Source organism: Phlebotomus argentipes, unplaced genomic scaffold, assembly GCF_947086385.1.
Source record: "Phlebotomus argentipes unplaced genomic scaffold, Phlebotomus argentipes genome assembly contig_5, whole genome shotgun sequence".
In the NCBI taxonomy this organism is placed as follows: Eukaryota; Metazoa; Arthropoda; class Insecta; order Diptera; family Psychodidae; genus Phlebotomus; species Phlebotomus argentipes.
This window is the reverse complement of record NW_026776165.1, coordinates 6,524,755-6,549,878: the sequence shown is the minus strand read 5'-3', so window position 1 is coordinate 6,549,878 and position 25,124 is coordinate 6,524,755. Positions and strand designations below refer to the sequence as shown.

Below are 25,124 nucleotides of genomic sequence, written 5' to 3'. Positions count from 1 at the left end.
TCATTAATTTTTAAAAACTCCATGTAAAATTCTATGTATTCATGCATACGTGTTTATTTGTACATATGAACAGTGATAAGCAAAATTATAAGCTCAGATTAGTGTATTTTATATAGTTCTTCTTATCACAAATGCACATATTGTGTACTTTCTTCTGCTTTTGATTCGAATCAGTTGAAATTGGAGAATAATCAACTAAATTCTTCGACATCTCCGAAAAGTATTGTTGGTTTTTTAAAATATCTCAGCTTTACAGCCATGAATAAAATATAAAGATAACGCTATTTACTGAAAGCAATTAGCCACAAAACTTTTGATGTCTTCTTCCAATCTTTCATTGTAGATTTCATATGGAATACATATTTAGTGCCATTTTACGGCTGTTGCGCTCGCATGACTTGTGGCACTTACGCAGCAAACTGATGAATATTACGTAAATTGTGCCAATATGTTTTGGACATCAACAGTAACTTTAGCATTTGTTTAGGAAATGTCATTCTCAAGTGTTGCCATCAATTTTTGCATTTCAGAATTGACCGATTAATTCTTCTCACGACTGTAGCGATTTTAAATGACAGAGAGAAATTTCAAATGTTGAATATATTTATCAATTTTACACAGAAAAAATGCTGAGCTTCACGAGTGTTTTCGAAGCACTTTATGTAACATTGATCCAGAGTTGTTGGTGCTATTTTGTAGTGGTTGTAAATCTTCTCCCAAATTTGTGTAATTTATTAGGAGATTAAGAGAATCGTAAGGAAAACGTGTGATCTTTTACTGGTAGTGCACAAATCCTCATAAATATTCTGTGAGTGTGTCACGCCAACATTTTATTAATCAATTGGACAAGATACGAAATTGATGTAAACAAATATTTTATATTCATGTGTGAAGACGGCATAAAGTTTTTTTTTCTTATTTTTCAATTTAGTTACGTGGGATTAAGAGTGCCTTTTCTGTCTCTATATATTTATTCAAATGAGATTTGCACGTGAAAAAGTCACATGTCTCGTAAATATTTCAATCAGACAATCTGAGGAATACACAGAAAAGAAGGTCTGAAAGCGCTCGCCAAGAAGAGCAAATCTGATACCACAGCTGAAATGTCTCTTCGACTGCGAAAGAAGTCATCAAATGGAATTAATTGAAATTCATTAATTCAATGGCAACGCCAAAATGATGCACACAACCTTGGTGCTCAATAAATGCTTTGGGCAATTTCATTGTGGAAGCATTTCATTGACCATTTGGAAATGTGTGCGCTTCTTTACCACTTCAGTCAAAGTGATTTCTCCATTGTGTTCTTGTGGGTGAAGTGAAAATAATGCGCGCGGAGTGAATTTAACAAAAAAGAGAGGCGCGCATTGAAAGAAATAAACACCCACATTCCTCTTCCTTTTCGCCCCAGTGTTTCTCGTATCGAAGGCATTGGACTGGATTTTGTAACTTGTTGCATATCTGGCCAATTAATTAATTATTTACCCTCATGCGTTTGCCTCATTGACCCAGAATCGTCACAATATTTGAGAAATTGCTTAATTAAGATCTCCCACTGCTCGCTTTGCCGCTCTGCCGGTGTCTTTTTGGACATGTGGAAGTGCGTTTTCCATGCGTAAAGCGCGGCCATACGAGAACTCAGCAATATAAACAACAATTTTGTGATGCAAACTGTGAAAATAATCATCTGATAAATTGTTATTTTCTTTATTTTCTTTACAGTGGAAATTAAATTTAGAGTTCAAGTAGTTCATAATTAATTATGCTAAAGTCATTGCTAGGAATAGAATGATGATTTGATGTTTCAAAACTATTTTTTAACACCAGAAATTCACCTACAAATTTAGGAGAATTTATTAAAATTAATAGATAATCAATATCCACAAAAGTCTACTACTTTGGCGTGAAGATTGTTATGAATTTTTTATTTTTCATGGCTGTTTTGTGTGGTTTTTTTCATAAAAATATATTTCAAAATATAAAGTGTTAATGCTCTTTCATGATATGAAAATAGAAAGTTTCTTTCTATGAATTATGCAAAAATCTCAGACATTTACAATGTTTATGAATTCACTGTCAGGCAATAGACGAAAAACCTCAAGAAAATCCCATCGTCCGCCTTTATTCAAATGACGCGAACAAAGTTGCAAAGAGTGACTCAAGATGGTTACGTGAAGTACATAATAGGAACTTGTTTTATTAGCCCGATTAATGCCTGAAGAAGTGGACTTTTTGTCTGGCTTTGCCAACACACTTTGCTGTCCTTTTTTGCACTCATTGTTCGGCCAAACGTGTGTTGTTCTTGTGCCTGGAGTTGGTGAGTGATGAGGTATGTTCTGGACAGTGTCTCATGGGTGAATGAGTATGAGACTGAAGAGCAACAAGTTGTCACATTTGGTGATTTTCTTCATTTCTCTCCGCCACCAAACTCGCTCTTTCTCTCTCTGGGTTCTTCGTGAGCAGAGAAATGTGTTGAGTAGCTGAGATTTGTGGAAGTGCGCGCAAGTAAGCTTCAGCATGTCGATAATGGCATCAACCTTTCGTCCTTCTCTCTTTTTTTTTTATCAATTATCTCTGTTGAGTGGAGAAAAAAAGCGGCACAACAGACACGAAGCTGATGAGAAAAGCTCATCCTGTGGTTCACTCAAATTATTTATTAGATCGTCATTTGAAGCCGGAAACATGACAATGAGACTGCTTTTTTGTCAATGGTTTTATTTTTAAAAATTCAGGCGCTCAGCCGAAAGTCTGCTGAGAAGCAGCATTTAATGTTCTCTCAGAAAGAAAGAAAGAAAAAAACCTCGCACATGAGCGACACTCTTTCATCCTGACATGCAAGAAGAAGTTCTGCAGTAAATCTCAATTATCGTGAGCTGAATAATTGCTGAGCGTGGGAGGGAAGAGATGCTGGAATTTGTATGAATGCAAGTGAATTCGGTGATAGTTTTTTGGAGGGGGAATTGAGATGGCACATTATCGAGACAAATATGTCTTAAATTGTTTCCAATTGAGGAGCAATAATTCACCGCCCTCTGAATATTTAGGTTTCATTCAGTGGCAATGATCAACACGAAATCATCATCATCGTGACACTGTAAAATGACCTCACCAGAAGCTATCGAGGAGTGGCTAGATGCATCACACACACTAATTTCTTTTTTCAGTCTCCTACAATAATTTCCCGACAATAATGAAGCGGAAAATTGACAGTATTTTCATTCAATTTGGCGAATTCAAATTGTCTCCACACTTGGCATTGTGTGCATGGAAAGGCGGCGACAATTGAGGAAATGTAGCGCATTTACCTTTTCGATGTTTGTAAAGTGTTATCAATTCTGAGAATTTACGTGATAACACCTTATTTCACGTACATTGTGCGCTGTGGAGTGCGATATTGATATTTTATCAGTTTCTGACTGAGGCAAATATTGATTTCCGCTGAATATTTTACACATTTTACTTATTTCTCTACACAATTCACATTGAAAGCGAGCGTCGATCGCGATGTTTTCAGTGTTTAAGGAGAATTTGTGCTGAGCCATGCGGAGTAGTTAATACTGAGTTCACCAGACATGTGGACTGAGACAGTTTGTGTCTCGCACTGCACAAAGATTTATTATTGATGTGACTTTAGCTGCCTTTTGAGAAACAAAAATGCATGGTTGTTCTCTTATCTTGCAGGCGAACTTCGCAGAAAATCCCCCGCGCGATGACTTCACTCATCAGCGAGTCGTTGTTTCTCACGGCGAGGAAGTGATTGAGCAGCAGCGCGCGTTCGATGAGGGAAAAATAATTTCCGGTGGAAAATGTCTGCCGCTGAAGTCGAGTGCATTGGAGCATCAATCGGTGAGGGTGTAGACGTCTCAAGTGACACGAAGGCGTCGGCCGACGAGGTGCAGGAGGAAGCAGATGCGACAGATTCATCAGCCCACGAGCGCGCAGAAGAAGCCAACGAGGCAATCGATACGAGCGACCGAGTGATTAGCGTTAACTGTGATAGTGCTGCACGTGCGGCGACTGACGAAGAGGAGTCCAAAGAGGTGCAGCGATTGCGGCCGATTCTCACCAACGGCGGCAGCTCGATTCCGCGGCCGCCGCGCAAGAAGTCCGTGTCGTTTGACGATGTTGATGACAGTGTGAAGAAGTTTATCAACGGAGACCCAATTATCGATAAGCAGAACCCATTCAAGCACCCGCTGCGGTATCACAGGCACACGAATGGCCATCGCGATGAGGAGTTCGTGACGAAGGAGGAGGTGCTGAAGGAGTCGAAGTTCGTGAGGACGTACATTAAGAATCCCGACAAGTATTTCACCTACGATCCGAGTGTCGTTGAGCGGCTGAAGGACGAGACAGAGGAACATTCCACGCGCATTCCAACACCCAGAAAGCCCATTCCGATTCCACGCAAGCTCTCGAAGACGACCAAGGAGCGCCTCAAGGAGCTGACCATCAAGTACAGTCCGCCCAAGTTCTACACGCAGGACAAGACGCCCGCGCGGCGCGCGAATGGCGTGGAAAAGCCGCGCGTTGATCGCTCAAAGTATCCAGATTTGGCGGATATTAAAGTGAAGACGGGCACAGATTGGGAACATAGCCTATACAATCCGGAAGAGGTGGCAATAAATGTGAAGAAGTTCGACAATCGCTTCAAGACAGCACAATTTGGCTCACAAGACGATCTCGATGATATTGCTGAGCAAACTGATGTGGATGCCAATGAAGAGAGCGAAGTTCCTGCGATAGAGAGTAAGAAATCCTTCACGAACACTGTTAACAGTGCTGAGTTTAAGGAGTTCCTCAAGAAGAAGGGTCTCACGCTGACTCCAGAAACTGGACAAAGCGCAGAAGAGGCGGCGATTAATGGTTTTGTAGCCGCTTGTGAGGATATTGATAAGATGGAGAGCAAGAAGAAGCGATCAATGCTGCAGAGGATCTTCAATGGAGGGTTGTTCTCGTCGAAGGGCAAAACCACCCCCAAAGAGGTGAGAACTCATTCAGTTTAGCACTCATGAGTGGAATAATTACAAACTCCCACAAGGATTTACATAATAATGTATCTTATCTTGCTTTCAGCCTTTGAGAGCTCCTGAGGAGGCGGCGAAGGACAGCGCTATGAAGCGTGTGGTGCTTGAGAGGCCGAACCAGCAGCACACGCCAACCAGAACTTCCCTGCCGGCCAACAATGAATTCCACAAGGTTTTCGGCGGTCGAGGCGTGAAGACGCCCTCTGAGGAGTATGTGGACATGAATCAGGCGCCGTCGTCGTCGAAGCAACAAGTGCGCGTGAAAGAGATTCACGGGAACTACATCGACATGACGCCCAAGTCGAGGAAGCCGGTGGTGCAGACTGTTCACCATGTGGACAGCTCGACAGGCGCCAATACAGTGCTCAATGCACAGAATATGTACAGGAACATTGACATGGCCAAATCGAAGGCGCAGCCATTGCGTCTTCGCGTGCCAGCGGTGAAAACTGTGGAGAAACCGCCGGTGCTGCGAAGGACGCCTGTCAGGCAATCGCTGCAGCCGCGACCGAAAGTGGAGGAGGTGATGTATGGGAATCTGAATAGGTCCAATTCTCTGCCCAGAGGCGAGCCTGTGCCGCTGTTGCCGCAGCGAAACACTCGTCAGGGAATCATTAGCAACACAGCGTCGCCGGAGAAGGCGTTCAGAGGGCCCAAGAGCACTTCCACGCCAGTGGAGGAGCAACAGAAGAGCCAAATGTCCAGCGACTTGTCGCCAATTGTCTCCACGTCCATTCAAGTGGACTCTTCGACGTGGATGAAGATCAAGGAGCTGAAGGACATGACGGATCGCAATCTGCTGTACAGCACGCCCAAACCGAAGCCCATTCCTGTCGCCGAGAACATCTATGAGTCCACGGAGAAGCTGCGTCCGACGTACGGACGCATCGGCGGACGCAGGTCGTCCGTGGAGAACGCTCCGGTGGTGCTGGTGAGGAACTCGCCGCAGAGGAGCACGATCGACAGTGTGTACAGGAACAGAAATCTCAAGATTGTCGACGGGCAGTGCGTAAATGCGGCGGAGCCAAGCTCGCCGTCGACACGCGAGCGATCCCAGAGTGTCCTCGACGGCATGACGACCGACCAGGAGCCGGTGGTGATGCGCAAGCGACAGCCGGTTTACCTGAGCCGCGAGGAGATTCTCAACAAAGTCAAGGAGTTCTGCCGCAAGTCCATGAATAGTACGCCGAACAAGGAGCAGCGAGGCTCTCCGGAGATTTCGCCCGTCTCGTACGCCTCGGTGGACTCGCGGCGGAGCGGCCGCGTGGCGCCGCAAGTGCCGCGCCGCGTGGAGAGTCTGCCGGAGTCGCCCATCTATGCACCTGTCTATCGCCAGGCGATGCCTCAGGTGCAGCGCACGCCGAATCCTGTCGCCGTGCAGCTCGCGGGCGAGCAGATTGTCGACACGAGGCCTCACTATCAGACGCCGCCGGGGCATTTGCTGCAGGTGGGCAATCAAATTTACGCGCCCATCCGACGGCCCATTCCCGCCTCGCTGTACGCCGCCGACATCTCGCCCTACGGCTACCTTCATCTGCGGAACACTGTGTCAGGCATTCCGCCCAAGACGCCTCGGCCGGCGTCCGTGCAGGGCAATCCGCTGCAGCGGCGGCCGCTGGACGGCAGAAGCACGCCTCTGGTGCTGCACAGCATGCCTCGTGCGGATCAGGTGGTCTACAGCAGGCCGCAGAAGCTTTTCCAGAGACCCGTGCAGCTCATGGAGGCCAGACAACAGAGCGTTCCGTACGAGAGCGAGAGCGGCTCAGAAGCCGGTGAGATTCAGCGGATTCTTCAGAAGAAAGTCGGTGAGTTGAAATTGTCTTAAACCCCTGAATTCACTGTGATTTGATGATGATTTCTTCTGCTTCATATTTTCATGATTTTTCTAATGCTTCTCTGAAGTTATTAATTAATTTATTCACTGAAAACCATTCAAATTTCTACTACAAAGTACGTTTTGATTATAACATTATTTCATCGAATATTACCAAGAGAATCTTCTGCTTTCGCTCAATTCGCAACTCTCTTCCTTCACAAGGATAGAAAGCATTGGATAAATTTCGCCTGATTGTAAAACCGATAAAATTTGGGATTGGTTGTCTCGCGAGTCATTTAGATTATGAATATGCTTATTAATGTTCCGTGACTGACTTTTCTACGCGTAATCTATGCACATTCGGCAAGCATTGCGCGATTTCTCGCAGTCGAGACATGCGGCGTTTTAAGCTGAGACGCACAAGGAGACCGTAATGTTTGCATTTTGCCGGCATTTTCGTGTGCAAACGCGCTGTATTATTTTTATCCGAGGTCGTTGACTCACAACGCCGACTAGAAGGGTTGCTGTGAGTGAAGAAAGTGTTCGTAATTCGCCACTTGTCCACCTTTGCTGTGTTCAAAATTGAGCTTGACCTCAATTCATGCCGATTGGCATTCAAATGTTTTGCACATTGCGCTTCGGCGGTTTTCCTCTGATCGTTTTCCGTGAATGTGTGGAGCTTTGGCATGTTTATGCCTCTGGGCAAAAGCTCTCGCGGCAATTTCTGCGCATTTGAACTATTCTTTTATATGCCTTCACTCTATTCGTCCAGAGCGTCCGTCGAAGCGCGTTGCGAGAGAAAACGGGATAAAATGCGAGAGCACAAGAGATTAGGCTTAATTAAAGGAGGCTTAAGGGGGTGAATTCATCCTCTCTCTCATCGTCACACTTTATTCGCTTGCGTGTGCATGACGTGCCGAAAAGGGCCGCCGAGAGGGCGAAACACAGACACGGCAAGAGGTAGACGAACAGTCCGCAGAAAGAATGGGTGACGCTCAAATACAAGAAGTACATTGGCAGGATGATTCCTGAATTACATATATTGTACTAGGTCTGCACCCTCACAGGGTGTCTCGGCAAGTAAGAGTTCTGCGCCGAGCCAAAAAGCGCTCTTATAAGCATAACTTCTCTGCAGTTCTTCTTTGGAATTGGTTCCAAATTTGCTGCTTAAGCGAATTAATCGCATGCGATCAAAGTGTCATCAACATTCACAGTATTTGAATGAGATATTCAGATAAATATTCCTCATTATTTTAGTCAAAATGATAAATTTTTTCACTAATTTTTACCTTTCTAAAATTTCGAGACATTTTTGCGTTGAATATCTTCAACATGAATTGCATTGAAACTTTCTAATTTGTCTCTTCAACCCAGATTTACGTGAAAAATGGTTCAAATCGAAAGTCAATTGCTTAATTAGTTGTTGGAAGCACAAATTAGCTCACTAGAATTCGAAGAAATCAATGGAATTTTCACGTGAAACGCTGTAAGTGTGATAATGCGCTGACAATTGTTACTAAATTCAATCGTAATGTGAAACGAGTTAATGAAACCCTGGAAGCACTATCATGTTATTGTGCAATTCAAATAGTTCAGAGAAAAGCACAAATCACTTGCAGTAAAATTGTCATGAGTTCAGTGGAATTAGTCCTGTGTAATTGACATTTGAGATGCATTTGAAGTTGTGAATGGATTTTTCTTCTTCCACGAACTGTTGTGTTTTGGGGTGGAAAAGAAAAGGTGATGGCAAATTAATAATGCGTGCCACCCTGTGTGTTTTGAGCAGTGTGCGCGCGCATTCTCTATCGACCGCCGTCTAAAAGGGCGGAACTCCTTTTTCTCTGGCAGCGACTCAGCCAAGGATTCAGTCGGTGTAAAATTTTCACGAAAAATCAGTCTCATCACCAGAAATCCGTGGCACATCCACTTGAAGGTGCTGCACTGGCTGACACTGTGGCGGATGGGGTGTGGTGGTGACGCGCGAGCAGAGCCAGAAGTGTGGGCAGAGAGAGGCACACCGCGATCCGTCATACCCGGAAAGTGATGAGAGTGTGATTGAGTGTCGTTTCAAATTAGCAATTGTGTACTTTCTGTGTGCATCAACCTCGCGACGCACTCTAAAGGCGTGCTTCGAGTGTCTCTGTTCTTTTTTTTTGTTCTTCGCGGCACAACACATCCTTTTCGCCCCCCCTCCTGCTCACCTGCACTTGTGTCCTGTCTGCGATGGTGCAATTGCACGCGAAAGGACGGAGAACAGTTGATGGGTGTGTATGGTGAGTGGCGGTCGCGTTGCTTTGGCTCCAGAGGCTCGCCGAAGGATCCTAAAAAAAAAATAGGTGTGGGGAGGAAAAAAAGCACAAAATTTTGCGGACAGACAGAATTTCACGATATTGGAGGTGATGAAAATGTTGTTGCGAAAAATTACGGGGAGTGGATGTGCGGAGGAACACTTGGGGAACTCATAATTCTTGCATGATTTCGAACACATTGCCAGGAATTATTCATTGAACACACCGTTGTTCCCTCGTTCGTCTTCACCATCACAGCTCGGGTTGCTCTTCATCCGTGACACTCTGTGCACAAGAGCCCCGAGCGGAGCCCCGGCTTCGCCATCATCCGCACAGCTCAGATGGCGAATGATGTGTGGGTGGAAAATTGTCTTGCCCAGAGAAACATCACTTGGGAATCTGAGACTTTCGTGTCTGGCGCTTTAACTGTGGGTGGGAAATATTCTGCGAAACGGCTATTGGTGTGCGTGGGCGATTTTGCGGTGAGAATGCAATTTTCCGGAGAAATATCTCTTGTGTAATGATGGAAAATAACATTTTGTGGATTTGTAGAGGAATTTTCTGTGTAGGAGTTTTACCGAGAAAGCTTTGGATTAACATCAGACTTTTGATTTGCTGCGTTGCGTCGTACGAAATGGAGCTTGAATAACACGGCAAAAGGGGAAATTCGATTGAACTTTGTGACCTCTGCAGGATATTTCAATATAAAGCTCTGCTCATATGCTCAGAGTCGCACAAAGTCAGAATAACGATGTTGCAAATGATTCAAATTAGCTTAGCTCGAGCACATTTAGGCATTCTGTGTCGTAATGCATTCATGAGTATTAGATAGTTGATTATTATGCCTAACAAGGATTGATTCTACATGAAACGTTTAATGCTTATTGATGCTTACACAATTTTCATCTAATTTACTGAGCGAATTCCTGCCTTTTGTCAGTAATTAAATGACTCTTTTACGATTTTTCCACAATATTCAACTCAAAATTGTATTGAAAAGGACGTATTAATAAATCAGGATGAAATTCACATCGAAAACTTAAGCTTTAGCGCGATAATTTATTATTTATGATTAATCTTTTGTCCATTAATGCTGTAAAATACACGGGCTGGGCTTTTATAGTGCTTTCCCTTTGCTGCATTTCCACTGATTCCGTCTGTTTTTGTGTCAACACAGAATATATTACAATTGCCATACGAAACGTGTCTGTTTGATTAAGCACAGATGAAGAAAAAAAATGGGAAGAAAAAGAAAGTTTCCACTGCTTTATGTGGGACTATCTCGTCTTAATACCCCCAAAATGATCTCTTCCATGGATTTTCAAGACTCTTTCAGCTTTTCACATCGAAAAATTTTTCCTCCTATCTTTCACTTCAATATAATCCCCTTTTGATTGCACACACATACACAGTCGCCCACGATTCTTTCATCCCTTGGGCTATCACATGTTTTGCTAGCAGGCAAAGAGGGGGTGGGGAAGCGTGTTCTGTGCGAGTTTGTGGTGTTTCAGTCTGGGAAAAGTGTCAAAAGATGAGGTGGTGCGACTTTCCCTCTGTCTTCTTCGCACTCGCTCGTGCATATTTTATGGAACTTACAATGAGGGCGAACGGAGGGTGGACAGGAAAGAGCCAATATGGGGATGAGATGAGGCATTCTTCGCTGCGGGAGAAACCCTCAATGGGGCTTGAGTAAATTTTTATTATAATAATAATGTTACAGTGCGGGATCAATGGCGAGAAAAAAATTAATTACACTCATTTTCCATGTCATGCATAACTTTTTGCCATGCCCTCCTTTCATCTTCTCCATCTCATGAATTTATCGATTTTTGTAACTTTTTATCACACCACTGAAGTTGGTTGATAAATTCGTGTGACGCGCTCATAATAATGAGGTTATTATATTGACTTTCTTCTACACCTTTTCGATCTTCTTCCTCTCTCGATGTGACAAGAAGAATAGAAAAAAAAACGGGAAGTGATTTAAGTCTAATTTTATTCCCCGATTCACTTACTTTCTGCTCACACTTTTCCTTCCAACTATGCTACACTTTGTGCGCGAAGAATGATGGCAGAAGAGAAAAAGGGGATGGCAAACATCGTCTCCTTGCACTCATCTTATTACACTGGGAGAATCCTGAGAAAACTCCTGATTTACTTCCATCGTCTGGCGCTGTCTGTATTCCATGGGGCGCGAGGGGTGGGGAAAATAATAATAAAAAATGTAAATGTCTCTCATGGGTGGTGAAGGGAAAACAAGTCCGCCCTCGCGATTTAAAGCCCCCACACAAAGAGATTTTTAACATTCTTCGGCTAAATCGATTTTTTCCCATGGCAATTTTTCAACGAGTGTTTGTGCTTATTTGAGAATCAAAAAATCATCTCCAATATCGTGTGATATTTACAGTGTAAACTGGCTCTTGGGCATCACATTGGGGTGGAAAATGGGCAGTAAAATGGCAGTGCGAGTGACGGAAATGAACTGACTTCACATGATTGTTCACAAGAAGTGGAACTTCAACACGCGACGTGCTTTTTCCAAGTAGTGCTTTTAGGAATATTAGTCAAATATTATCAACTTGCTTGTGATGTTAATCCGGTGGAAGAGTAAAGATAAGAACTCGTCGTCCTCGTCATCGTCGAGCAGCTCAAAGAAGAAGCGCAACAAGAGCCGCGATGGAAATGCAGGAAGTGGCGCTGGAGCCGCGGGGACAGGAGGTAATTTTCCACCAAACTCTATTGATTTCAGGTCATGGAATGCATAAAAACCACCCTTTGAGACTCTTTTTTTTATGGCGAGTGACTTATTTTCGCTTCTCCTGGGCTCAAGGGATATAAAAGGACTCTTTCACCTCTAATTTTGCTACAACCAAAATTCTGGCAAAGAGTGAAAAGTAGACGAAGCTCAAGAGATTTTGCAAACATGTAAATTTATCCGAGAGAAACATACAGTGTGAATGGTGAAAATAAGCCCACAATCTACTTTTATTATGAACATGGAAAGCAATTGCATAACACTGCAAAAGAACTTAATCAAACTGGAGAAATGGTGGAAGAAATAGCGCAAGAAAGTAAACATTATGTGAAAAGCAAGAAGAATGAGAAAAGTGAAAAATTTATGAGTTTCTTCAACAGCAGAATTTACTAATAGACAATTTGACAATATTGACCATTCTCTGTGTGTCTATTTACTTAATCGACAGTGTATATTTTGCAGTTGGCATACCTTCAAAATATCACGTCCAGATTCTTTACCAGAAGCTATTTTGCTGTACATTTTGACTCTTTTTTTATTCCCTGAATGTTTCTGTTCACTTTATGTTGACATGAAAGAAAAAGTTGGTCCACAAAGTCACAGAGATTGAAAATGCTGCCGAGAGAAGATGGTTGATGATGGTGTTTCTGACCCATTTCACGTCATTTGCTGCTGATCCTCCATGAAGTCGACTATGCATAATAATTGCAGAGTGTGTCTTTATTAACATATCACTGGATGTTACGTGTATTATATGAATGGGATGCTTCAAGGAGATCTCGTAAATCCTCAATTGGAGTATCAAACACGCGTGAGTGATATGAAATTTGGTACTTCGTTCAATTAAGGATATTGATATGGCGCTTGTAGGAAAATCCACCCTCGAGGTTATATTGCAGAGTAGATAATAGAGACAATAAATCAATTGATAGTCCCGGGACAATTGACATGGAAGTATTAATTAGGGAGGAATGATGCTCGCCTGTAATTGGTGTGTTTAAGGTGGTTCTGCAATAGGCAGATATATTAGTTATTTTAATTCACGAACAATCTGGCAAATTGTTCAGTTGAAATAAAATGTTTCGATTGATTTTATATGCCATTAGAAATTTATGCTCATCGAATTCAACTCATGAAAATTGCTTGAGAATTAACTTTCCAATAATATATGCCAAACTGTCTACGTTGAAGCTCTGACAGAATATAAAATTTACGTGAAAGCCATAGAAGTATGAGTTAATTGGTTCTGAGACACATTTTAACGTGAAATACGAAGTGTCTGGCAAATGGAATAACACAATGCAGAGTTTCGTGTCAATTTGTAGTTCAAATAATAGAATTTATATAACAATATCCATCAGAGAATTGTATATTCTTGCCTTTCAAAAGTTCCGCAATTTTCACTGAAGTTTCCAACTTTGCCATATAAAATGTTTACTGAAGTCGAAAGAGGAGAATTCAACTTGACAGACTTCAACAATATATTGGATAATTGAAAGAGGTTGAACATGTGGGTATTGATGCTCTGTTCCTCAGACTGAAAACTTCTAACTTAATGAAGTTAGGATTTGTAGCTTCTCTCTTTTTGTGTCACTCTTTCGTGCTAATTGCACTTGACTTACATTTCAATTGTGGCGTAAGATCAAATCTGCTCATCAGATTCGTTTGTAATTAATATTGAAACATTTGCTTTCTGTTCTTTACTGTCCAATGTTCAAGCTTAACTCTCTCTCACCACTTAAAAAAAGCACTTTTAGGCAACATGAAACAACTTTACCTACAAAGTTATCTTTCCATTTAACTTTGACAGTAATAATTTATAGTCATCATCAACACAATGTTCTGGGTAGACGAGAAGCAATGTTGCATCTAGAAAATATGTTTTAAAGTGGTACTAAATTGAATTAAAGTTTAATTAGGTTCATATCGTGCTTTATCCAGTCTGAGAATTATTATATTCCTAAATTAAATTGGATCACATTAATATCATCAAGCTAAAAGCTTGTATGATAGTTTTTCACTATAATTTTGCCGAAAGCAAAGTTTGAGTATTTAATTTGACATTGTCATGCTAATGCTCTGCTTTGTTTTATCAATATTAAATGGAGTTTTCAATATTAAATCACTTGATAGATTGCGTGAAGGCAAAGGATTGGAAAATTCTACAGGAAATATCAGCTGAAAATCAATACGAGACAATTTATATTCTCGTTTAGTGACATTTTCAAAGAAATTTCGTCTGATCATTATTTTGAAATCACTTTCCAAAGATTATTTTCATTGCATTTGGCATTTGGAATAAAAATAATAATTTAGGAAATTCTGGCTTTTCCCTTCCAAAGAAGAGTAATTTTTCTATCAGTGCACATTTTCCATATTCTGTACATGCATTTTCATGCCTCTTCACCTCAATATCATACGTTTTGGCATGTTAATCAGAAGTCGCAGCTGTTGTGTTTATGAATTGCTTAAGTACAACGTGTGCAACATGTTGGCAATTTGCATTCATAAGAATTTCCATTTCAACCAGTTTCACTCGACTAATGCAACATCTGGTTCAATTTTGGGGGATTTTCATAAGATTTTTTTTTCGGTTGGATTTTGGTTTAGATGTCGGTCATGTCAAAGCACATGATTATGTGGAGTGTGTCAAATGCAATTCCACATGAGATCTAACGAACCACCAACAGTTCCATTGGCCGCAAACATTTTCCATTGGTTCTGTGCAATTACAACATGCTTCGCCTCTTGTTTCCACCCAGATTAATCAAATTAGATAATGATTTATGTGGAGAGGTGTCAAAGGGTTTTCTTACACACACGCGCAATTCAGGGCGGGTCTTTGTGGGATTCGATTGACTCTCTCGCTCTCGCTCTCTGTGGGCCACTTTGAGAAAGTCCGTGGAGTGGAAGGCAATTCCTGTGATGCAATGAATTATTCCAATTAAATTCACTATGGGTTTTGCATTCCCTTCCGCATCTTCGTCAAAGGAAATGCCTCATACGCCTCAAAGACATGCGCATGACCTTAAATTACACTTTTATCACCTCTTCCTTCCGCACAGTGACTTGATGTGGAGATGGTTGGATCAAATTCTGCACTTTGCACAGATGGAGAGAGAGAGAATCCAGTGGATGTGGAAAAAAAGTAAATCGGAAGTTTGAGAATACAAATGAAAAGCTTAGAGTGGCTGCTTTTCACTCCAATCGACCCCAATGATATCTGCACCGCGCTTGAGACAATTGAAACGCCACAGTGAAGAATGAGATTCTCGTTTTCGGGCAGGAATGGTGAGACGGGATTGGAGTTCACAGAGGATGTGAGGGGGTGTGCAAACAAAGTTTTCCATTGCTTTATTACTCACGGCTCAATACACAGTGAGGAAATTAAAATCGATTCTTCTCACTCAGGAAATTCTGATGAATGAGAAGAGGCGAGCGTGGGAGCAATTTTAGGTTATATGGCTTCAAGATAAACAATCTCATTTCAGTGGGAGATTTTTCTCCCTTTTCGTTTCTTTTTTTTTGTCTCGACTCGAGAGAAGACTCTGTCGTTCTCACGAGAGAACTTTTCTCTATATTCTGGCTGAAATTGCTTAGAAGAACAAATTGCAAATGCAACTTTATGAAGCCTGAAAGGCAATCAAGGTACAAAAAATATCTTGGAAATTTTGTTTTTATTATTTACATATACTAGTAAAATACCATTTATTTGAAATTTTATTATCCAAATAGATTTGTTGAAAAGCACAGGAAGATGCTATTTTTTCCAAATTATTCTTGACATATAAACAAGTCAGGAAGTAAATAATACATTCAATTTTATGATGGAGAACTTAAAGATTCCTTTTCTGATAGGGTTGCAAAGTTATTCTTATGTTTGTTCAAATTATTGAAGGGATGAATCCTTGTGTTGTGTTATTTGCAATGACAAACCCTTTGTGGATAATTACAGTGTTTCCTAGGACAATTGAGCGTATTTTGTTGGGGATTTGCTCGACTAAGGAAAGGTCCTCAAGTGAGAGTGGGTTTTGGTGAGGGGTGGCAAAAGAGGCTGGAATGTTAATTTTCCTTAAGTACGCACCGCACATTTCCAGAGGCCTCGGAAGGGACGAATGCGCGACTATCAAACTGTAAAATATTTATGAGTTTGCCAAAATAATGGCGAAAGGAAGTGTTGAATGCGGTCTCGTGTTGGCATGGTGTGAATAAATAAAATACCCAATAGTATTTGTGCGACATTGCAATTTAACACGTCTCCCAGATGAATTCCACCAATTTCACTGTTTATTTAATGTCTCAAGATGCTGCCTTGCTCGATACAATCATTTTGATATCGGAAATTCGAATCAAAACTTATGGAAGTTGCGAATGTTCGTCTATTTTGAGCTTCGGAGCCTTCATGGAAGGGACTTCGCGTATGGGAAAGAGATTGTATGCCTCAGGACGCATGAGTGGTTCATTTATCATTCTCTCCGTACTGTTCATGTGCACGGCTTGTTCTCCGGGAGAGAAAGAACGGATGGATTTCTGGACTCTGCATGTAATGTAGATGGAATTGCTCAATCAGTATTTGCTCGGTCTGCACTCAATGCTGATCTCCTTTTTGCAACTTTTCACTCGCGTCAATCGCGCTGCAACAGTCACTCAAGTAATAGGTTTCCATTCCGAGTGTATAAAGCGATTAAGTGAAGACATAGAAATGACAAGACTCCTTTCTGTGGATTGAGATTAAGACGGTGTGCAGAAGGTTTGTCAACTCTTGTGAAAGTGCGGAGCTTCACGTGGAATTCTTAACACATTCTCTGGCTCTCAATTGAACAATGTTCTGCCTCAGAATTAAGGGTGAGGAAAAGGGCGTCAAACAAGTGCTCAAAGTTCAACTTTCCACCCATGCCAACATTCCTTGGAATGCAATTAATAATCTACTTGAGTTGTCTGAATTTTTCACTCCCTCTTCATTCATCCACTCGATTTCAGTGCACAGCGAATGGGTGGCAATTCGCTGAGAAGTTGTCGTTTGTGGAATAATGGGGTCTTAATGGGATTTCTGATTTTGCCATTCTGAAACAATCGGAATCCGCTGCCTGCTGCATGAAGTTCCCGAGAGGCGCGGATTAAAATTGCAGCACGTCGGGTTGAAAGTGGGCGGAAGAAAGTGTAGAATTTTTAGACGTCGCGCCAAGCAATCCAATCTAAATCTCATTATCTGATAAAATGAAGAGAGCGATTTTGAATTTCCACCCTTAAGCTTGCCACTCAAATATGCATTCCTTTTTCCATCAGCATCGAAAATGTGTGTTCTCATGCGGTTTTTCCTGCAAAATAAGCGCCTTTTTTCCTGAGCGAAGCGACTGATATTTTTAGAAATCATCTCATGTTTCATAAAATATTCAATTTTAATCGACAATTAATTTTTCCACTCAGGAAAAATTCTGGGCTTGAAATACTCGGCAGTTTCCTCATCAAAATTTAACCAGGGACTTTTTATCAATTATGTGTCTGTTGAATTTGCATTTACACACCTCAGTTTATATGTACTTTTACCAACACATGTGTCACTGGGAAAATGCAATTTATTTGCTGTTTTCTCTCTTCGCAGCCAACAAAATGCAGAGAGAAAAATCAATCTTTCTCAAACTCTGTTTCTCTGCTCTTCCACACCATTTCATTTGTCAAGCAAATAAATGGCACTTTGTCGAAGGTTTAATTGTAATGTAAACTCAAGTTGTAACATTCATTGTAAATATTTCGGTGAGTTGCTTTTGTTTGGCTAAGTTGGGGTTAAACGAGGTTCAACATTAATTAAATGTTTCTATTTAATTCTGGCAATTAGATTGTTTTATTCTACTCTTGATTTTATTGAAACTTTCACAGAAATATTTACGTGAAAAATTCTTTTAGCATCAGTGAAATTTCCTAACACAAAATATTATATTGAGCTATAATATTTCTACAAATTTATTTACAAAATTGACATATTCAATCGTCAAATCAATTTCAACTGCAATTGCTGTGCTTTCAAGAATACTTTGTAGCTATTTGTATCTGAAATTGAAATTTTTCCAGTTGAAAATCGAATTCATCACACCTGGAAGCAAGACTGTCAGTCTGTTTCAGATGCTTCAGAAGGGAAAAGTTCCGTGTGTTCGAGGTGAATTTATCATTCGAATGACTTGGGGTGTGTTGAGGATGCCAAAGCGGCGCAGCTTTGGCTGAAGCCGGCAAATGGGGAGACGATAACAGAGGGAAAAGTTGCTCATTTTTCCCCCCATTTTCCAACCCCTTTTTTTGTGCTTTTGCATCGCTTTTTCTCCCACAAGCATAAGTCGATAGTTTTTTTTCTTGCCACTCGCTTCTCACCATGTGTGATGTTTATTTGTTGGCAGTGCGGAAGGAGAAAATACATTTGATTGCAGGAGGAAGGAAGAGGGTGAATTAGGGGGTGTATTTCAGTGTTTACTTAGTGTAGAACATATTACAGTCAAGATAGAGTTGAGAAAAGTGTAAGAAAAGTTGCGAAGGCGGTGTAAAAAACGATGCTTATTTGCTCAACTGAATGGACTGAGTGACAAATGGATAAAGTTTGAACTGCACTTTTCACGTTTTGAAATCAAAGCTCGCGCTTGTGAGGAAATTGATTCAGTTACAAATATATAGTGTTTGTAATTTCATCACACGTCAAAGACTCTTCATTAGAGAGTTAGATTGAATTTTGTGACTATTCGTGTAGTTTAAATGCAAAATGGACTAACGAGGAAATTTGCACGACAAACAACAGATTGAAATGTTCGTTATCAGAAGTTGTGTCACTCTTTCCTCAGGTACTTTATCTCCCCTTTGTCCTTCCACATGGAGTGTTTAATTTTGTGATATCGTGAATTGAGTTATTAAACTTGGAAATTAATTAAATATCATTCTGAGTGATTTCACTTTAATTTGTGATATAAGAATGATTGATAAGAATTACCTTTTAACGCCTCTTTTTCAGACTTGTATATATATCTTTATTATTCCCATAGCCAAAATTTCTCTATCAATCAAATCACATGTGAAATCAATCAATAGAGAATATATGATTGCGTTGTGAGCTTCCTTTCATGTGGCATGAAATAAACATTACCCATAATGTCTGGCTTTCTTTTGCAGAAGAAGACTGGCAGAATGAGAAGGGCGGAAGCTCGAGCGGCAGAGCTCAGCAGCCAGAGCAGGGTGAGTCCTTATTGAATGTTATTGTAAAGAAAACTCGAATCCAATTAATTGCATGATTATTTTCCTTGTGATCTCATTGCAATTTCCTCCTGAAACGTGCAATAAATTACTCATCTGCATAGCACATAATACCTTCTCTGGGCTGGGATGATTGAATTTTCCCATGGATATTTCAATTTAGCTCATCCATGCGAGAGAGAGTGGTGCAATGGAGGCAAAAAAGGATGCTATAATGGCACAAATCCTCTTCTTCCGCACAATAAAAGACGGAAATATATAAAAGAGGGATTTCAGGGAGCTGAGAAAGAGGTGGTGAATTACTTATGGCGAACAGACTCTGGGCTAGAAGCTTCTGACTGGAGTTAATTAAGTGTCATAAACTTTTCCTGAGATTTACATATTTTCTGTTTTGCAGAATTCTCCTGCAAATTAAGCCATTTGACATATATTTTCTTGAGCAAATGCACACAATTTCAAAAAGACGAAAAAAGAAAGAAGGTTTTTAGTTGAGACAGGAGAAAAACTTTCAGTACAGATTTGTGATGAGGAAAGCTTTTGGGGTAAAAAACAAAGGATTATTCACTACTTTTATGAGAATATTTGTACGGTTTGAAGGATAATTGCCCAGTAAAATTCTCAATCAATTAAAATGAATCGACGGATTTATGTCTCGTGTTGAGTATTTTGCAAAACTGCTTTCGTTATTTCACTCTAAATATGTGGTTGGCGTGCAAATTGCAGGATTAATGCTGGAAAAATCCCTGGATATTAGAATTGTACGATTGATAGGCAATTTGCATGACTGACAACTGATACAGTCACATTCGTTTCGTCATGCGAAATTTCAAATGGTATGCATAAAAAGCATAATTCTGTGAATTTCACTAAAAAATTGAGTATTATAGTGAAACAGAAATATGCAAAATCACGTTCAGAGAGTGGCGTTGGGGAAAAAAGTGTAATTCACTTACACATCCATTGCGGCGGTGTTTGGGACAGACATGGAGGGAATAGCGCGCGTTGGTCAGATTCATGTGAATGTTTTAATCCTTTGCTTTGGGAACAGACACGCATTGCGGGAGAGAGAAGAGTTTCCCGAATGCTGTGTGCGAAAAGCGTCAGAAATATCGTATCGGTCATGACATCAGCAGACGACCACATGGTGGAAAATAGCGAGTGTGTGGGTGGGAAAATTGGGAGGGAGTTGAATTGATTCCCACAGGCTTTTAGTTTAATGTAGTCTCTTCACTTGTGCAGATAAGTTTTGTTCTATTGCATGTATTTCTTTCCAATTGTGAAGTCAGTCAAAGTGTAGAACAGCAAAGTGCTGTGCTTACAAAAGACAGTCTGCAGTGGTTCTGTTGTACAGGTGAAATATATTCGGCTGGTTTGATGCCAGAAACATGCATCAATTTATGCTGTGCTTTGTGAATTCTGGGCGATGACTCAAATCGAAACTCTTTCCCAAATCCAGCAAGTTTGATTTCCGATTTCCTCTCTCTCACTTGGGAATACATTGAGAGCATATTGTTTGTTGTTGTTTCTATTTTTGCATCTCGTGTGGTTTATTTGATGTGCTGCTGCTCTTCCTTCTCTCCCTCTTGCTGTGTATGATTTTCCAATCAAAATTCTCAAAGGAGCACGAGAGCTGGGCCATTTTCAATTATGGCTGCGTGATGAACACGGGACGTGATCGAAAAAATAAATGTTCACATCGCGCTATCAGTTTGACATGTAGCAAAAGGTCGCTTGCGGTACGATTGGAATGGAATGAGAGACTCAGAATTGGCAAGAAGTTCAGTTGACAAACCGCAAAAGAGGTAGTAAATTTATTCAGATACTGAGTTAAGGTTTTGCGCTTTTTCCGCTGTTCAAAATGAATACAGATTTTTTGGTTACACGGAAGATTTTTTGTATATTCGCAACATTTTGCAGAAGGAAATGTGAAGATTTCTCGCTTTGTGATACATTAAAAGAGCATTTTTGTGGTCATTGAAACTTCACATTACAAAAGAGCGAATCAGTTGATACTATTTTTCCCTTTGTTACATATTTATCCCTTTTACAACACCTCAAATTACAATGAGGAACATGAAGAACACATCGCGGCTGAGGAAAACATTCTGTGTGGATATACGAAAATGTGTGTTGATTTACACAAAATACTGCGCAATGAGGCTCAAGAGTGTGTGTTCTAAAGGCAAAAAAAAAAATTATAAATAACCTCATTTAGATTGTAAATTCACGCGAAAGCCTTCGTGGCCCTCGGAATTACAGCTCCACCATAATTATGATATACATAGGCCATTTACACTCCCATTGGAATTCACATTGTGAAATACTGACCCAATAATATTTACGATTTGGGTTATAGTTTCCTTATTAATGCGCAAAAAGAGCGCCTCCTTTTGCTCTCGCCTAATTGAACTTCACTGCCACAAAAAAGGAGAAACCTTTTCGGAAATTGTCCAGGAAAATTATCCGGTCGACGGGTTCACATTGAGACAGAATCACGTGCTTTCGACGAAATATTCTTTGCACTTTCAGCAATTTCGGGTCGTGGTGTGAAGGGGGAAGAACTATTTTTATAAATTTCTCCTTCTCAATGGCTTTCACACCCAATCTCTTCCTCACCCAAATTAACTCTGCCATGTCCGCATTTTTTCTCGCTTTGCGAATTTTCTGTGATCAAGCAGATGTTTAATACAACGTCAAGCGAAGCAGTTTTTGATACATTTTTGAAGACGGAAGTCTTTTTTTGTGTATTTGTGGAAATTTGCGTGAGAAATTAGTCAATTCTCAGCACTTTTTTTGCACTTGATTGGATGGTTTTTTTTTCTTTTGGTTAGGAGAAAAGTATCGCATATCATTTGTCACAATTGCGAGATGAATTTTTTCTTTATTTACCGTGCAAAAATAACTTCAGTGCGTGTGAAAGCATGAAGCAATAGACGATTTTTCCTCAAGAATGAGAAATCTTCCATGGGATTTACTCTTCCGCGGCGCCAAACACATTTTTCTCCTCATTTTCACTCTTTCGACGCCAAGAGAGAAGCTCAGGGTGAACTTAATGCTTTGTGCCACATTTGAAATCACAAGCAATGCAAAGTTACATATTTACCGTGCACTTGCCGATGGTGAAAATGTTGAGGAAGAAATTGAGGCATCTTCTTTCTTAATTGAATTCCTTATGTTACTTCGCATTGAAATCAATTCTATTTTTAGAAGCACTTGAGCACTTGTGAGTCTCTTCCTGAAAATTGATAAACACCCTAGAAATTCGAGTCACGCGTCGCTACCGGGAAACACACATATTAGTTTAAGTACAGTGTTTTTGCCTCTCCTTCGCCATTGAGGTTTTCCTTTGGCAAACGTCCTGAGGGCAGAACCTTCGCCATTCTACGCACACACCGGAAGATGTGGGGCGCAAAACCATTCCAGATTGCTAGTCATATTTCATAATGTGTCCTGAGAAATGACTATTTCTGGTGCCCGAACTTTCCAATATAACGCGTGTGGCATCGCATGAACCTTTGTAGGAAGTTGTGTCGTGGCAAAGTTCAACAATCTGAGAAACTTGCGCAAGGAGAAGGAAAATTCAAATTCAGCTTAGGAGGGAATTGTGGACTTAGAAGCTGAGCAAAATATTATTAAACGCCATTTGGGATTCTTTGACTGCTTTGAAGTTAGATTTAGCAGAATATTCTTAGATAAATGGCTGTATTTGTTGATAAAAGAATAATTACATATATATTTTGTATCCAAAAATCAATAGTTTTACATCATTTGCACTCAATTGCACCCAAAAAAAATCTACTCTGTTCATCAATTCTGTGGTTGATTGACGGAATTATTGATAAATTAGCCCCAATTCAGTGTTTGTTTGCACTTTTTAAAGGGGCTTTTAATAATTCTGTTCACACAAATATGTACAATTTGATGATGAATTGTGAATGTGAATGACTTTTGAAGAGCGCGAGCTGGAAAAAGTCCGAACACAAGTTGTTTTTTTCATCAATGTGCTCTTCATTCGGCACATTTCCGATTGGCGCTTTGTTTTATTAATGGCGTGAAATATTTCACGGCAGTCGGCGGGCGGCGGAGAGCGCGCAGATGGGGGGGGGGAGGAGGGGGAATTGCTGCTGGGATCCACAATATATGTAATATTTTATTTGTATTGTCAACATTGTGTGTGCACGAAATTGAAAATCGATTTTTCCTCTTTTCCGGGCATCTCCGGCGGTAGCTGCTGACGACCGGCGGCGAGGCGGGCGTCGCGAGGATCCGCGAAGACACACGCTGGGCGGCGGCGACATGATGCACTACGGCCCCGGCCAGGCGCCGCCGCAGAGGACGATGGATCTGGAGGTAACGCACTCTTACACGCGAGCTTACCACTGACAATCTCCTCCCTTCTGGTTGATGGGCACCCCTTTCCACCCTTCTCCATCCGTCACACACTCTAGTTTTTGTCGTTATGTGACACGGAGTCAGTTTAATTTTCATTCCCACGTACTTTTCTATCTCTCTATACATTTGTACATCGTGCTGTATAGATAGAACATCACCTTTTTTCGCTGTGCAATCTCTAAATGTGAATATAAGAGAGAGAGAGGGAGAGAGATGGTCGACGGGGAAAAAGGGAATTAATGAATGAGAATTATGAGCAGTGAAAAAAAGTATGATAAACACGAAGGAGCATAGAATAAGAGTGACAAGCGGAGGTGAAATAGACGCTCTTCCCATTTTTGGCGTCTTATGTAAAATATAATGAAGTCACGTCACCAATTAAAATGTGCTAATTTCCGTAAAATGTCTACATTATATCTATGTTTTAGGTGTATTATTGTAATTATCATACATTTTATGCACAAGAAATCTTTCACAGACTTGCAAATTTATCAATTAACTGTGTTTTCTCGTAATCTGTGTGATCACTTTAACTTTTATGTCTATCAATTCACGTATTTGACTTTGAGCTTTATCACAAAAACGCCAGTCATCCACTGTGAGGCGGAGTTTTTGAGTTTTGGTGTGGAAAATTGGACGATTTTGCACTTTGATTCTCAAATTCATATCACCAAATTTTTATTCTCACTATTCGGTGGCCTTTAAAGTTTTGACAGAGGGACAAAAAGAGCCATTTGGAAAGATACTTTCTCATAATTCAAACATTCTTCCTCTAAATTTCATATAATCTCGAGAATTTATGTTCTGTGGTGGTCAAGAAATATTTGCAGCCAAAAATACATTGAGAATATTTGTGGAGAATAAATCTTCACCAGAGGATTGTTTGTTTTCCTTATTTTTATGCATTTTTTTTGGCAAGCGGAATTTTGAAAAAAAAATTTTAGTCAATACATTAGAAGCAACATTTCAAAATTTCACGCTTTTTCACAGAAAAAACTCAATTGTGAGAACTCACAAGGAATGCTTTTGAAATTTTATATTTCTTCTGTATGAATTAGGAAATGAGAGTATAAATATTCGATTTACACAAAGAAAAATTGGTGAAAAACAGCCGAAAATGAAATTCAATATGACATTTATTCTAACTTATGCAGATGGGGACACGTTCGCAAAAAGTGAAAAAGGTAATTCTATTTGGCATAACATTCATGCAATAGTATTTTATAAGTAATATTATCAAAGGAATATTATAGCTTTTGTATCGATAAATATTCTAGAGAGCATTTTATTGAATTCTAATTTTTTCCAATTTGCGCAGAAAGTGCAAAATAATGTAATATTTAAGTGCTAGAGAGCAAATATCATAGCAATTTAATGTTTTTTTTTTCTTTAATTATTTAGCCATTACATTTTTTTTCTCTTTTAATTCTTGTAAGTGAGACATTGTGCAAATGTAATTAAATAGAGTGAATAAATAATGTTGTGTTTTTTTTTAATTAAACAAAAAATACTTCATAGAGCATTTTATGGTTTGTAGTACACATTTCGTGAGTTATCTTTTATTGCAGATCTGTTTTCTTTTCGACTACCATTGAAGGCTAACATGTTACTCATTAAAT

The 25,124-nt window shown here is 40.2% G+C and overlaps 1 protein-coding gene across 16 annotated transcripts in view; it reads left to right on the top strand.

Moving 5' to 3' along the window:
• The window catches only part of LOC132256385 (coiled-coil domain-containing protein AGAP005037), a 65,912-nt gene that overhangs the window by 8,984 nt on the left and 31,804 nt on the right, over positions 1-25,124 (top strand). For 14 of the 16 annotated variants that reach the window (XM_059752756.1, XM_059752766.1, XM_059752761.1 and 11 more), the window contains exons 2-6: positions 3,679-4,982; positions 5,074-6,829; positions 19,033-19,095; positions 23,342-23,463; positions 24,660-24,689. In XM_059752756.1, coding sequence (XP_059608739.1) covers positions 3,804-4,982; positions 5,074-6,829; positions 19,033-19,095; positions 23,342-23,463; positions 24,660-24,689 — 3,150 coding nt within the window. In that variant the 5' untranslated portion in view covers positions 3,679-3,803. The remainder of the gene's footprint in view (positions 1-3,678; positions 4,983-5,073; positions 6,830-19,032; positions 19,096-23,341; positions 23,464-24,659; positions 24,690-25,124) is intronic. The other 2 variants (XM_059752767.1, XM_059752757.1) reach the window with 1 other exon arrangement.